Consider the following 13,861-nt stretch of genomic DNA (forward strand, 5'->3'; position numbering starts at 1 on the left):
TCTCATGGTTCAGCAGAAAAGAGAGTGACAGCTGCCTGAATTTTGCCTGCAGTCAATTTTACCTACACCTTTTTCTCAGAAAAAAAGTTCATGTATTTACATTAGTGCATTGCAACAGTACTTCTCACGTCCAAATTCCTTCAAAACCTGCAACAGATCAACACAGTAAGTCTATTGGACCGAACTATAGACAATTATTTTAACTTTCAAACAAAAGGAAGTAGATCTACCAGTAGTCCAAAGCCATTGTGGTGGCTCAAATGCTTAGACCGTTAAACAACAAGCCTGGGCTGGAGTGGACATGAGTTTTCTTCCACCCCAGCCAGGCACCTGGCAGCGCCTGAGACAGCTGCTGATGACCAGCCACATCTTCTCTAGGCCTAGAGGTGCTCCACTTATGGACGCAGGTTGCAAAGCTGTAGCCATGCTGCATGAAGACATGGATGAGAGAGCACCGGGAACTTTGTCCTCTCTGTTTGGGTCTGGACCACCGTTCCTCTGTCAAAGTGGCAACCACCCACTTTTCTTTCTGAAAATGGTGACTATGGACAGACGGGCCGCATTAAATGACGACGTGCAATGTATTTAAAGCGCGGCCAGCAAACGGGCACACGGTGACTGCCGGAGAAGCAGCTGTTCCTGTGGGGCTGTTCCTGCCGTGCCTGGTAACCTAGCAGTCTCTCCCGGCGCCGGCATGCCTGGGCAGACCCGGCCTACCGGAGTAGCTGGGGCTCTCCCACGGCCCCTCCTCGCCCTGAGCGCCCCGCGGGCGCAAGGCCGGGAGGCCGGTGCCGAACACGAGGCCTTGCCGCAGGCCTCGCACCTCGCCGCGTCTGCTGCCGCCCCGCCGGCGGGGCGGCGGCCTCCGGGCCCGGCGGGAGCGCAGGGACAGCGCTCGGGGGTGGCGGCTGAAGAGGCCAGCAGTAGCCCGGGGCCCAGGAGCGCGGAGAGCGGAGCAACGCGGCGCCGACGCGGCTGCCATTTCCCCTGGCCTTCGCCGCTGCGGGAGCGAGGGCGGGGAGAGGAGGCGGAGGAGAAGGAGGAGTGAGGGGAGAGGGAGGTGGCCGAGCCGAAGTGCACTGAGGCTCTAAGCTGCCAACACTCACACATCGCCTGCCGCCGCAGCCACACTGCTCCCGGATTCCGGAGAGAGGGAGCGAGTGGAGGCGAAGAAAAGCCAGACGCGGGAGAGGAGGCAGAAGACCGCTGGCAGGGGGAAGGAAGTCAGAGAGGAGGGAAACGCAGAGAGAGGGAGAAGGACCCCTCCTCCCCGCGGAGAGACGACTTCCCATGTAGCTAGGGATAGAGGGAGAAGCTCTCAGGAACAGTGAGAGAAGCTCTGACAAGCAAGTTACTTAATCCCCGGAGAGCGGCGGGAAGAGGGCATAGCAGCAATCACTGATCAGAACCACTATTCCCAACCCCTCATCATTTAACCCCCGGGCGGTTCAATGCACTACTCCAAGCTCTTCCTAGTTTCTTCCTCGGGCTAACTTCGGAGGACGTACCGCCGGAGCCCGGAGGGGAGGACAAGGGCCTCGGAAGAAGAAAGGAGAAGTTTTGTGGGGGTTGCGTGCGGAGGAGAAGATGGGCTGGAAGCGCCGCTGTTGCTGGGGAGGCGGAGGCGGCGGGGACCTTCTCTGCCGGCTCACCCTGGTGCTGGGGTTCCTGCTGCCCGCCTGCAGGACGCGCCTGTACACCAACCACTGGGCTGTACGGATAACCGGGGGGCTCCCGGAGGCCAACCGGATAGCGAGCAAATACGGATACGTCAATATAGGACAGGTAACGCAACTCACAACTACTTCCTAGCGGGCACCGGCGCTGCGGCCGGCCGGCGGGAGGGCAGGGTCCGCTGCCGCCGCCCTGCGCCGCCGAAGCAGGGACAACGACGAGGGTAAGGGACGGGCGGCCCCGCGGCCGCTGCCCGACCACGGCCCCGCCGCAGGCCCCGCCGCCGCCGCGGGGCGGTCAGCGGAGCCGCCCCGGCCTCCCGCCGCGGGCCGTGGGAGGTGATGCGCGGGGGCAGGTATGCCGGAGAGCTTGGGGCCGTGGCCTTCCCCTTCGAAGCCAGGTGTGAAATGGGGCGCGAGCCAGGGAGCCACCCGCGGGGCGGGAGGGGGAAGGCATCGCCGGGGGGCGTCCCGCCGCGGGTCTGCGCGCCGCCTCTCTGCCTTCGCGGCGGCTGAACTTTGCGCTCCGCGGCGGGCGGTCTCCTGTGTCCCCCTTCCGAGTTGAAAGGCTCTGGTACAGGACGAGCTCGTCCTGCAGCGAGCGCCCGTCTTCCCGACAGCCAGGACGTGGCAGCCGCGGCCGCTGGCTCGCCGCGGAGGGCGTCCCGACCCCCGTGCTGGCGGGGCGTGCGGAAGGAAGAGGTGGCAGGGTGTCCCGGAGCGGCTGCCAGGCGTGCGGCTGCCGGCGGCGTTCCGTGGGGAGAGAGAGCGCACCGGTGGGGCCGGGGCCACACCTGGACCGGCTAGGTCCAGACATCACCACGTCAGAAAATTCTTGGATCCAGTCAGGTTCAGAAACTGCAAGTGAGTAAATACCTGGTTCTCACTGGATCCCATCACACTGAAAAATGCCTCCTTCTGCAGTTAGGCACTGTTCTGTTTAAAATGTCCTAACATCACTTTTTCATATGGGGTTCATTCTCAGTGTTCTAGTCTTTCCTCGAAGTTGTTCTCAAAATACGAGTTGCATATGTAGGGTTTACAAGGTGAGTGCCTAAAAAATAAACAGTCCTGTTTCATGCTTGGGTGCAAACATCCAAGTACGTTCTTTCTAGACAGTAGTTTATTCTACGTGAATTGAAAGGTTAGAAATGAGCATTTACAGGTACAGAAGGCTTCCTTTTATACATGAGATTTACAAAAACGCAGCTGTGTTTACACTCCAGGCTTTTCATATCAACCAAATCAAAGTAAGACCCGATTATTATTGTGTTTTAAAATGAGCTCCCACTTACTATATCATTGAATCAAAAGTTTAAAGTACATCTCAGTGTTCCCACTCATTGCAAGCCTGAATAAGACAGCTGTGTGGTCAATTAAGATAAATAATTTACATGAGAAAAGCTGGAAAATGTCACTGGGGTAGCACCAAACATGATGTGTAAAGATGCAGTTATTTAGAAAAACTGAGTACCAACTTCTCTCATGGAGCGCTTAAGCAGGCAGGCAGTACTACTTCCAGCTGGAGGCACCAAAATTTGGTGTGTCAAAATGAAAGTGTTACCTTGGAACTACCATTTAGGAATCAAAATTTTTTGCACAGGCTTTCTTTTTAGTCTTACACATTTTTTGCTGAAGATGTTTGTATTTATATCTGGGCCCTTATAGTGCCAAAATAAACAATAGTCAGTTGCAGGATGCACTTTTCCCCATTTTTTCTTTTGTCAAGCTGGCTGGTCAGCTCAGAGCCTGCCTTTTTATACTTTGCATATGTAAACCCCATCCTGAATTAGGTAAAGAATGTAGTAAGCCTCTGTTGTTTCTTATGTGTCGGTGAAAGTGTATGTATACAACTATGAGATACCAATAATGGATAAATTACAGATTAGGTGTACAGATGAGACTGAGAGAAAATAGAGAATATAAGTAATTAAAAACTGTAAAATACTTTACTAGGTGTATGGATGAAAAAAGAGTAGACTGTGTGTCCAGGTAAAGATGGGTAAGTGGAGTAAGGTATTAACTTCTGGAGAAAGGGAATCAGGAACAGTTTGGATGGATGAGGTGGACTTGCCCATAGCAAGCTTTTTTCATAGATCTAGAAAAACAGGAAAATATTTGACACAAAACAGGAAGTGCAAAAAGAAGATGAGAATGGGGGAATAATCTACTGGTTATTATTGAGACACAATTGAAAGCAATTAAAAAATTTGTTTTGTGTGTGATGTTGAAAGACATTCTCTTAGCTGAATATGCTCTGAAGACAAGAGACACCAGTAAGCAGCATTTTCTCATAGAGTTACACAATAGGCATAGTATTTTTGGTTACATTAAATTTATGAGCTCACCTTTAAAAAGAAAGTGCAAAAAGCTAAATCAATATCCCACTAAAGCTGGCCTAAAGAGCCAACTTACAAATTACCTGGAAAAATAGCCTCTTTAAAATATTCAAGATAAGAAGTAGTGAAACTGTATAAACATGAAAGTCAGATAGTTGCAAACCAGGAGTATTCTGACAGTTAATTGTATGGTTAGAGCTGAAGGTAACAGTGGAAAAGAGGGGTTCTGAAGGTCTAATTCTTACTGACCATTCTGTTAATTTTGTGTTTGTGGAAAAATGGCATTGAAAGGTACATTAAGTCGATCAGTGCAGACAAGATGGTAGACTCAGGAAGGCTCTGAATTGTAAATACTGGCCAACATCCCTTCTCCCACTTTTTGTTATTTAGTGCATTCCTGGCAACAGGAGGAATTTAACTTATTGTTTTTTGATGCTTGTGTGATTTGGAGAATATCCAGTTGAGTCTTGAAATACCTCTTAAGTAATTTTCATTGCCATGGCAAACCTGCAAAGGCTTCCTAAATGACTGCACAAGTCAATCAGAAATAGATGGCGGAAGGAGGCATTAAAGAGGCCTTGAGACGACCTCCTGGTGAGCAACTGAGAACTCTTTCTCTCACGGCTTCTGGTAAACTTTTGTTGCTCCTAAACTTATGTGGTGTCTGTGTCTTGTTATGAAAACTTGAAGCTTTATCTTCTCTGTTCATTAAAAAGAGGAAATTTCCATTAATTTTTAGGGAACATGGCACAACAGAGAAAGAATCCTCTCTGTTTTTCTAGGCTGCGTGTGCTGTTTCCTGTTTCCTACAATTTGCTCTGATACACTTCTTGTTTATCTTGTATTTCCTGTATTACCAATGAGAGGTATGTCTTCTGTGTTTCATTGGACTTTAAACTTACACAAACATGTAATAGCAGGACTTAAATGCATAGAGTTGACTTCTTTCCCGCTTTTCCAATGTAGGCTTTTGTGACCTACATTGAAGTGCAATTAATAGTTTCTCTAGCAAGAAAAAGTTCATTGTTCTTTTTGCATGGGTCTTCTAAGACAGTGGTCTGGACTTGCAAGCCCTCTGGGACTGTAATAAGATAGCATAAGGTAAACCAGCCAGGGAGTTGTTCTAAGTTCCATGCTGGATGGAGCAATTTGGGTTATAGTATAATATATATTTGCATCCCCCAGCACCTCTTTGCTGGCATGTTTTCTGTTTTGCTGTGGCTGCACAAAGCAGACCTTTCCCTTAGAGCAAAGTATCCGTCACTAACATTCAGGAGCATTTCTTTCGCTGTTGGCAGCTGTCAAGGGTTAAGCATATCGTCTGTGTAGCAATTTGTACAATAGGTTTAAATGTTGTGACTACTTTGCTGTCATCAGGTGCCAGGAGCTGCTTGTTCAGGCACTGGATTTTCCTTGAAGGTTCAGGAGCACAGGAGAAACAAACAATTGATACCCGAAAGGTGATGGAAGAATGGAAGAGATAAAGATATCTTATCTGTGGTTGCAACAAGGGGGAGAAATGCTGCAACAGTAAACTTCAGATCCTGCTCTTCCTTTTTTCTTTCTTAAGTCTATGCAAGAGCTGAGGATGGGTCAGCACTTTCCCACATCACATCTTTCCTCTCCTAATAGTATTCTTCCAGGAATTTTTCTTTTCTGATCTGTTTCAGAATTGAGTAGCCTATTCCCTGCCCTTCACAAGTGACAGACACCCTATCCTTCCAGTTTTCTTCCTGCGAGGAATGCACACTATTAACCAAAAGGCACCTAAGTGTGCTGAGCTTGAGCTGTGCCTCAGGAATCACAGTAAAAGAAACAGATTTGGTTTTCTAAATAATGTGAATGCTGATGTCATTTGCCAATAAGTGTTTTGTGGTGGGTTTTTTTGTTTGTTTGTTTTAATTGGGAGTATCAATTTAAAGCCAGCAGATCACACAAAGATTTAGTAACTAATATTTCAGACCTGTTCATTTTAACAGTTCATTTCAAACCTGACATTCCATTGATGTCATAGAGATGTTGTGTAACAAGTTCAATTGATAGAAAGAATGGGAGGAATGGCCGTTTTTCATTTTCCAAATCTATTCCTGATGGGAGGCAGAAGTAAATTTTGCAAACTAAGTAGTTCAAATTGCAAGACAAGGAAGCAGTTAAGGAAGAAAGGAACTTATTTTGAGATGAAGAGCCTAAACTAAGGTTGTTGTCTTCATCAAAGGAAGGAGTTTGCCGCCAAAAGTCTACACCGCTTTACATGGATGTCTGACAAAAGCAAAATGATAGGCCTTTGTGCAAAGAAGTTTGAGTACCCCATTATATAGTTTTGACCTCCTGTTCCATAGTTTAATTCTGTGCTCTGTTTCAGGAATTTTGTACTGTTACTCAAATAGTACTTGAAGATAGATAAACTTTTTAATTTGCCAAGTATCTGCTCAAAATAAACATAAATAATATAATAAATACAAAAATCTGAAGAATATTGGATTGGACAGAATCATGAGTAATGTATACCTTAAGGTATTAATAAGTGGATTTTTGACCACAGTTTTAAACTACTCTGAAATTAACCAGTTTTAAAAGTGATTTTTTTTTTCCAACTTCAGACTAAATTTAGCCATGGCCAGTATGGTATATGTGTTCTTGTGTTTAAGTGGCTCATCTATCTCCCCAGTACATTTTCAGGGTCAGCCTTTATTTTTGTTTCTGTAGCTTCTAGCTTCCTATTAGAAGATAGACTTCCCACTCCTACAGTCATCATACTTGCTGTGTTTTGATTGACATCTGTTTGCCTTGACCAGAAATGATGCCCTGCTTGTATACAACTTCTCCACTGCTTTGTACAATGCCATAATTAATTCTCATTGTCAGGCAAGATATTTCCAGTGCCATATTTGCATGTTTTACAGCTGTGTTCTGTGTACCTTTCTCTTCTCCTCCAAATAATCAACTGTAAAATCATCTAGTGGGGAAGTACATGTCAACCATATCGTGTGGTGCTCTTTGTCACCTGCCAAACACGGGAAAGGATATGATCAAACAGAATCCTACTTGCCAAAGATACATACCTTAATACAGTAAGTGTTTATTTGGCAACATACTGGGCCCAATTCGATTGATACTTGCAGAATGAAAAACTGTTTGGAATGAAACATTGGCAAGTCCAGCAGAGTATGAGAACTGCAGAATGAAGTCCTGCCAGAACAGCTTGTTGTGGAAATTCTTGTGGATTACAAGATGTTGCACAATGGAGGTGAGATTGTAAAAAGCATGTTAATCAGACAAGATGGAATATACAGTTTAAACAAATGAGGAAAGACAAATTTGTATGCACAGACTCTTCCATATAGAAGGAACCTGATCCTAAGGGGAAGGCATACTTTTGAATAAGGGATAGCCATCAGCTAGGGCCCATCTTTGCTCTTTCCCTTTTTTTTCCCGTTTGTTTTTTCTTTTTAGGATGTTTCGGTGCCAGCAGGCAGCAGGCGTCACTTAGGTTTGTGTTCTGGGGCCAAATTTGAGTTATAGAGATGCTGCAAGTCACAATTAAAACCTGTGCTATATATGTTATTCAAACTAGAGCAAAACTAGTGGGTTTTGTGTAAGAGTTCTTGGAAGGCAGTGAACTGTTATAGAACAGTGCTGTGTGTCTGAAACTCCAGCTTAGAATTGGATAATGTTCTCCTTTTAGAAATACATAGTTTAATCAGTGGTAGCATGTAGTGATACTGCAATCAGCTAGAAAGTAAACTTTCTAATACAATTTTAAGTATTAGAATGCAGGCATTCTTTATTACAGTGCTAGATCAGTGCCTTCAGAGGATTTTTCTTCTAATCAAATGTGTGTTGTGAAACTTTACAGCAATGTATTTATTCCATCATGATTATACATATTCATTACTATGTGCTTCCTAGCTAATACATAAACTTCAGTTCTCCTAGAACCAATTTACAGGCTGCCAACCCTTACTGGAAGTCCTTGAATGGTCCTAGAAGGTCACCTAGAGGGGTCTCTAGTAGTCGTATTCACTGAGTGCCCCCAATATTGTAAACCTTGCCTTGAACGTCTCTTAGGGCATGTGCAGTTTTTTTATGTTACATGACTTTGCCACAGAACCCATTAGGTGCCTCATTATCTGTTTATCCACTGGTTCTCGCTATGTTTAGCATCCTGTATGTCTACTTTTACATTCTTTTATCTAGTTTGCTAGTTAGTCTTTAAGCGCTATTTTGCAACTTCAAGGGAACTGAAAATTTCCATTCTCTGTGTTGTCTGTCAGTAATTTCCTTTCTGGATAAAGCTAGAGAATATTTCCTTTTCTTTTATTGAGCCTTTCTTTGCAGAACATATTTACACAGTAACCTGATGTCTTAAAGACAGACAGGAAAGAAAACACATGCTGTACCGCACCTTTAAAGCCAGTAGTATGACATATAGGGCATAGAGAAGTAGATCCTATAACATTTTTGTTCACCTGAGCAGCCCTTATTCACATACACCCAAGAGGATGCAAGGCCGTTCTGAGTCCATTAGGAGATCTGTCTAGACACCACTACCACAGGCATAAGCGTCTGATGCTTCTCCCTAACACTCCCTTCAGCTGTTTTCAGCTAAGGAGCCTGCCTGAGCTGGATATGGTTTCTGCATACTTAGAAATTCTCAATGTTTTCTTTGTCCAGATTCTGGTTCAGTCTTTGAAATAAAACTAAACTTTCAGCATCCACAATATTTTGTGGCAAGGATTTTTAAAGTTTGCTGCTTCACTGTGTGAAGACGCACCTCTCTTTTGCTTCTTACTAGCTTTGTTAGATGGCTACTAAAAGAGATGGTGAAAGACGATTTTTGTCCACTCTCACGCCATATGTGATTTTTTAAGATTTTTAATATTTTCCCCTAAATTATGTTGTATCTAGACTGAAGGGTCTTTGTTTATTTTGCCATTCCTCATACAGCTTCTTTTGTACCGTATCTTTGTCCTTCCTTCTTCTTCCACTTGGCAACTTTGTCAGGTCTATTATTGTCCTTTGTGTAGAGGGGACTAGAGCTACACAGTAGGTACTGTGACAAAACCTTTCATTATTCTCATAATGCCATGTACTCTGCACTATTCTTCATACTATAACTAATGTCTGGTATGTAATTTCCTGTGGGGACTTCTATTGAGATGAGTTTCCATGGATTAGCCTGCCATAACCCTGAGATTGTCGCTCCTTAATGGTACTGGGCAACTCTAAACAATTCATTTTAGTGTGATGTTTGGTTTGTATGTAAGTTGATCTACTTTTGTCTGTATTGAATTCCGTTTGATACTGTTGTCACTCAGTTTTGCAGGGTCCTTCTGCAGTTCATGCACAGCCAGCTGTTGCAGTTTTTACACCTGTCGTGGCTGACATCTACACCTCATTGCTCACTCTTTCCCATGCATATTTTTTGTAATGAAATAGTGTAGGTCCCAGAAGAGGTTCTGCAATGGAACCCAACAGAACTCCATCTGGCACTTCCACCCATTGCAAGAAACTAATTGCTATTTGATAAACAAATAACTAATTAATTAATTTCTTTTTTTTTGGTTTTGATTGCTTACTTCTGCAAAGACCTTATGCAATGGGTTCTTAAATTCTTAAAACCTCTTGGTGAAGGACATTGCCAAAAGCCTTTTGGAAGTCCAACAAGAGTATATCTATTTACCCATCTCTATTTATATGCTTGGCCACTTTTAAGAACAGTAGTAAATTTGTAAGGCAGAATTCTCCTCTGTTTAACTATTTCCAAAGCAGTGACTCTTTATCCAAGTGTCCATTAATTATCTTATTTCTTAGTTTCTACTAATTTTTCTAGTAGTTACTTGGAAGTTCATAGTGCCTCTCCTCACATCTCCTCTTAAAAGTTGACATCACATTTGTCACCCAGCTGTTCTGAAACGTGGAAACTGATTTTTAAATGAGGTTTTCAATTACTTTAATTTACAGTGTTTTTCTTCAGTTATTCCATGCATATTCCTTCAACATTTTTAACTGCAGAATGTCAAGTATTGTATCTCGAGTAACTGATCTGAGCTGAACTGACACAAACAAATCAATCAAACACTAAACTTTGAAAAAAATCTGATTCTTTTCTGAGTATGCTGTGCTCCAATCAGCCAAACATAAATGAACAGCTTTTAACTGGGGAAGTTCCCCTAGCCCTCTTGGAAATTAGTAGACCCTTTCCCTGAAGGATTGGACCGCAGAGTAAGCTGTTTATGTAAGCTGTTCATGAGCAACCAAGCCCCATCTTGTGCAGCTGGTAGTTTTACCAATGGGGTATAGAGTGACACTAATGCAGATACCTACAGAGTGGTCTTATAGCTCAGATTAGCTTCTTTTTTTTTTTTTAAGTATTTTACTCCATGAAGTATTCGGTAGCAGTTTATAAAAGTCTCAGTATTCTCTTAGTAAAGACATTAGAAATGCTTTTGCATGTACCCCAATTATATCAGTAAGGTTTACAAACTAGATGTATCCCATTGCTACCACACAACATGAGCTCCAGCCCTAGCTAGCATGGCAGTATCAATTGTGATATTCTCTACAGTTTTCTTCCTTGCTCCTTTGTAAACAAAATAATTTGCTTTCCATTAATTGAAAGTACAACATTAATAAATTTTATTCATACGTAGTTGAAATAAAAGTTTATTCCAGAGGATACATGTATGACAATATCTGGAATTGCTTTGGCGCTTCTGACATATGCACATCACCGCATCACTGTCGTTAATCCTTTCTGCCTGTCTGATCCAGCCGAATGTTTGCTTCAGCTTGGAGTAGTTTAAATTTCCATTGTCAGTTAACAACAGACCCCTACCAATGAATTTTAGGTCAGTGCATGATGAGGGTGGCCAACTGACAAATCACAAAACCATCACCTGGGAAAACTGGTAACTGTAATTGAACAGAGTTGCAGAACATTGTTTTCTGTAAGAGTTAACTATTCCATGACCCAAAAGGGCCTTGGACTTTATTGGCATCAATAAATGGTTTAGCATTGCAACAGATGGGTCTTTTTGAAGCTTTCTTGTATATAAATGCCATTCCAGTGGCATGAAATATGAGCAATTTCCATTTCTTGCCTGGCAAATACAAATACTAATCTGGCAAACATAACCGCATGGTGAGTGGTTCTAGTGGTGGCTGAAATCTGTGTAGTTTTTCTGATGTTTCTTATCCTGTAGGACTCTGAAACAGTGTTTTAAAATAGAAATGAAAATCCATTTATAAAGAAGAATACATAGTTTTATCCAATGCACTGCTATCATTCTGACTATCTTTTCCCTATTTCAGTATATTGATATGCTTAATATCAATGGATTAAACAAATGTACAGTAGAAACTTTTATCCTTTCTCCAAGAAGAAACACTTTCAGGCATTCTCTCAGCCCTGAGGTTGTAAGATTCTGCTCTCCAAATGAGATCACCAGAGAATGTTCTTTGTATGTGTGAAATGGATAGGGTCTGAGAGCTGTAACTTGTTTATCATTAGTTTTAGTAAATTTAGATGTTTTGTAATGAGTTGGGTATCAGCTCTCTTTGGCTTTTCTCTGTAGTCCAAGGTAATTTAGAAGCTTACGTTAGTTCTTAATGAGATTAATGCACTGTATCTAAAATGTAGGCCTCACTGGGGTCTGGGTTGAAAAAAGATTAAGTCCTTCTTCTTTAAATTCTTATTGTAGTTTCCATTAAACACAATGGAAGATTCCAGTGAATCCAGTGAAAGCCTAATTGAATCTTCTAGCACTTTGAAAAATGGTACAGCAAGAGAGACCTGTGTATGCCTGAATTAATGTAACTTTTTTTTGTGTGTTGATTTTACTATTGTTGTGGTTGGAAAGCAACTTTAAGTGGAATATTGCTAGACTGGGTTAGACATATTCTGTGCTAGAATAGAGTCCCTTGGTGTGCTGTAATACTATTCAAATCCTCACTAAGTGTTAGTTATGATGATGAAGGTGTTTTATTTCTTACTGTGCTTGAAAGCTACATAATGCAGTCATTTGGGGGATTATTTTTTTGGTCTCATTTGCTCACTTACTTGCTTTTTCTTTTAGGCTATCTTTAGATGCTGTCAAAGAGAATTTTTTTGTGTTCATATTATTAAACTGTTACATGAACAGGTGTTGCTTTAGTTGTCCTGTCAAAGTCAACAGGGTTACATATGGAGACATAAATAAAGAATGCTGACAAAAGCTTAACTTTTACACAAAAAAAAAATATAAACCTTTGTACAGCTCCAACATTAACCAAGCAACGTAGATGAATGTCTCAGTAACCTGGGGTTCTGGACAAGTTGCATGCTTCTCTGTGTTTGGTTAAACATGTCGTAGAGAGTGGAAGATACCAGACTTCGCTAGAGTACAAAGTTGAGGAAGTCTGATCTAGGTTAACTGTATAAGAGGGTTGGATTTCGTGCCTACACACCCCACATAGATGAACTTAACTCTGTCTTAGATATTCCCATGAGTCACTTCTTTATTACTCTTTGGTAAATTTTATCGGTAATAGAAAAGGAAATTGCTTAAGTCAAGTCTCATGAGAAAGTCAGTTAAATGAAAACATTGTATTTCCTATGACCAGTAAGAACTGAACTCAGATTTGTAAGACAAAGTACAGCATGAAAAGGTTTATCACTGGCAATATAAATGTTCGCTGTAAACAGTATGACTAATGTAAGTCACCACATTAGTCACTTTGAATAGTATAAATTCCCTTGCTATTAATGTGCTTAGGAGTTTTATATTGATGTTTAAATAACTGGATACAGATATAACAGTATTTCTACTGCTATAGAAGAGCTACCCAGTTCTTAAATCTTACTCATACAAGTTACCCCATTAGAATTGACTGCTCTTGATTTATGCTTCTGAAATTCATTAGTTTCAACAGTTATTTCTGACTTACAGTTTTGTAAGTGAGAAGGGACTTGATCCCATGGGACTGAGTAGGGTAGATGTTTACAAGTTTCAGAACAGGGACAATGCCTATTAAGTATTTCATGGTCAAGATTTAAAAGGAAATTAATATGAACATTGTTTGTTGTGACACTTTTCTTGCAGTAGTTTCTCAAAAAATAAAACCTCTTAACTAACCTTTATACTGTTCACATGAATGAAGTAGCCTTGTCAGATCTTTGTCAAGCCTCATTCTTATGCTTTATCATAATTACATATATGAGAGTACAGCTGAAGAAACATTACAAAGAAACAATAATCTTTAGAATCTGGAGTAGCTAATAATGTATGGTATATGACAGTTCTGTTTGCTACTTCCAACAAACATTAATGATACTGCATGAGTATGCATCCTCACTGTCTCATCATTTTACATTTATTTCGTGATATAACATGAAATAGGATTGGAAGTCAATAAAATAGAGACAAAGGTCATTTCAGTTGATGCAGTATATGATTTAGACATTTTAAATTACAGATTATTGTGTTTGGAAAGGAGAAAAAAAAAGATTTCAGAAAGCAGTGGCTCAAAATTAAAAGTTAAAGGTATTTGTTTCCTTTTTGATAGCTTCATCAAAATGGTTACTGTGGTACTGGAACAAACATTACCATACTGCCTAACAACTTCTTTGCAGATAAAAAATAAGTTTGTTATGGCTTGAACTTGCAAATGCATGATGACTGCATTGAAGTCACTTTAAGTACTGCAGAGGTTACTTTTGTTTGTTCAGCGTAATATAAAAACACAGCGTAATATAAAAATACAAAATATAAAAATATAAATGCACTCATTTTCACTTGCAGAAACAAGGTGGTGACTCACTGGGCTTCACAAAAAGGGGCATAGACTACCAGTTTATATTATGCTGGT

The 13,861-nt window shown here is 41.7% G+C and overlaps 1 protein-coding gene across 1 annotated transcript in view; it reads left to right on the forward strand.

Moving 5' to 3' along the window:
- Positions 1 to 1,587: 1,587 nt before the first annotated feature.
- The window catches only part of PCSK5 (proprotein convertase subtilisin/kexin type 5), a gene marked incomplete at both ends in the record, with an annotated part of 173,808 nt that continues 161,534 nt past the window's right edge, over positions 1,588 to 13,861 (forward strand). Inside the window, one exon of the mRNA XM_082302244.1 lies at positions 1,588 to 1,785. Coding sequence (XP_082158370.1) covers positions 1,588 to 1,785 — 198 coding nt within the window. The remainder of the gene's footprint in view (positions 1,786 to 13,861) is intronic.

The sequence above is a fragment of the Coloeus monedula genome (genome assembly GCF_965178545.1).
Source record: "Coloeus monedula genome assembly, chromosome: Z".
In the NCBI taxonomy this organism is placed as follows: domain Eukaryota; kingdom Metazoa; phylum Chordata; class Aves; order Passeriformes; family Corvidae; genus Coloeus; species Coloeus monedula.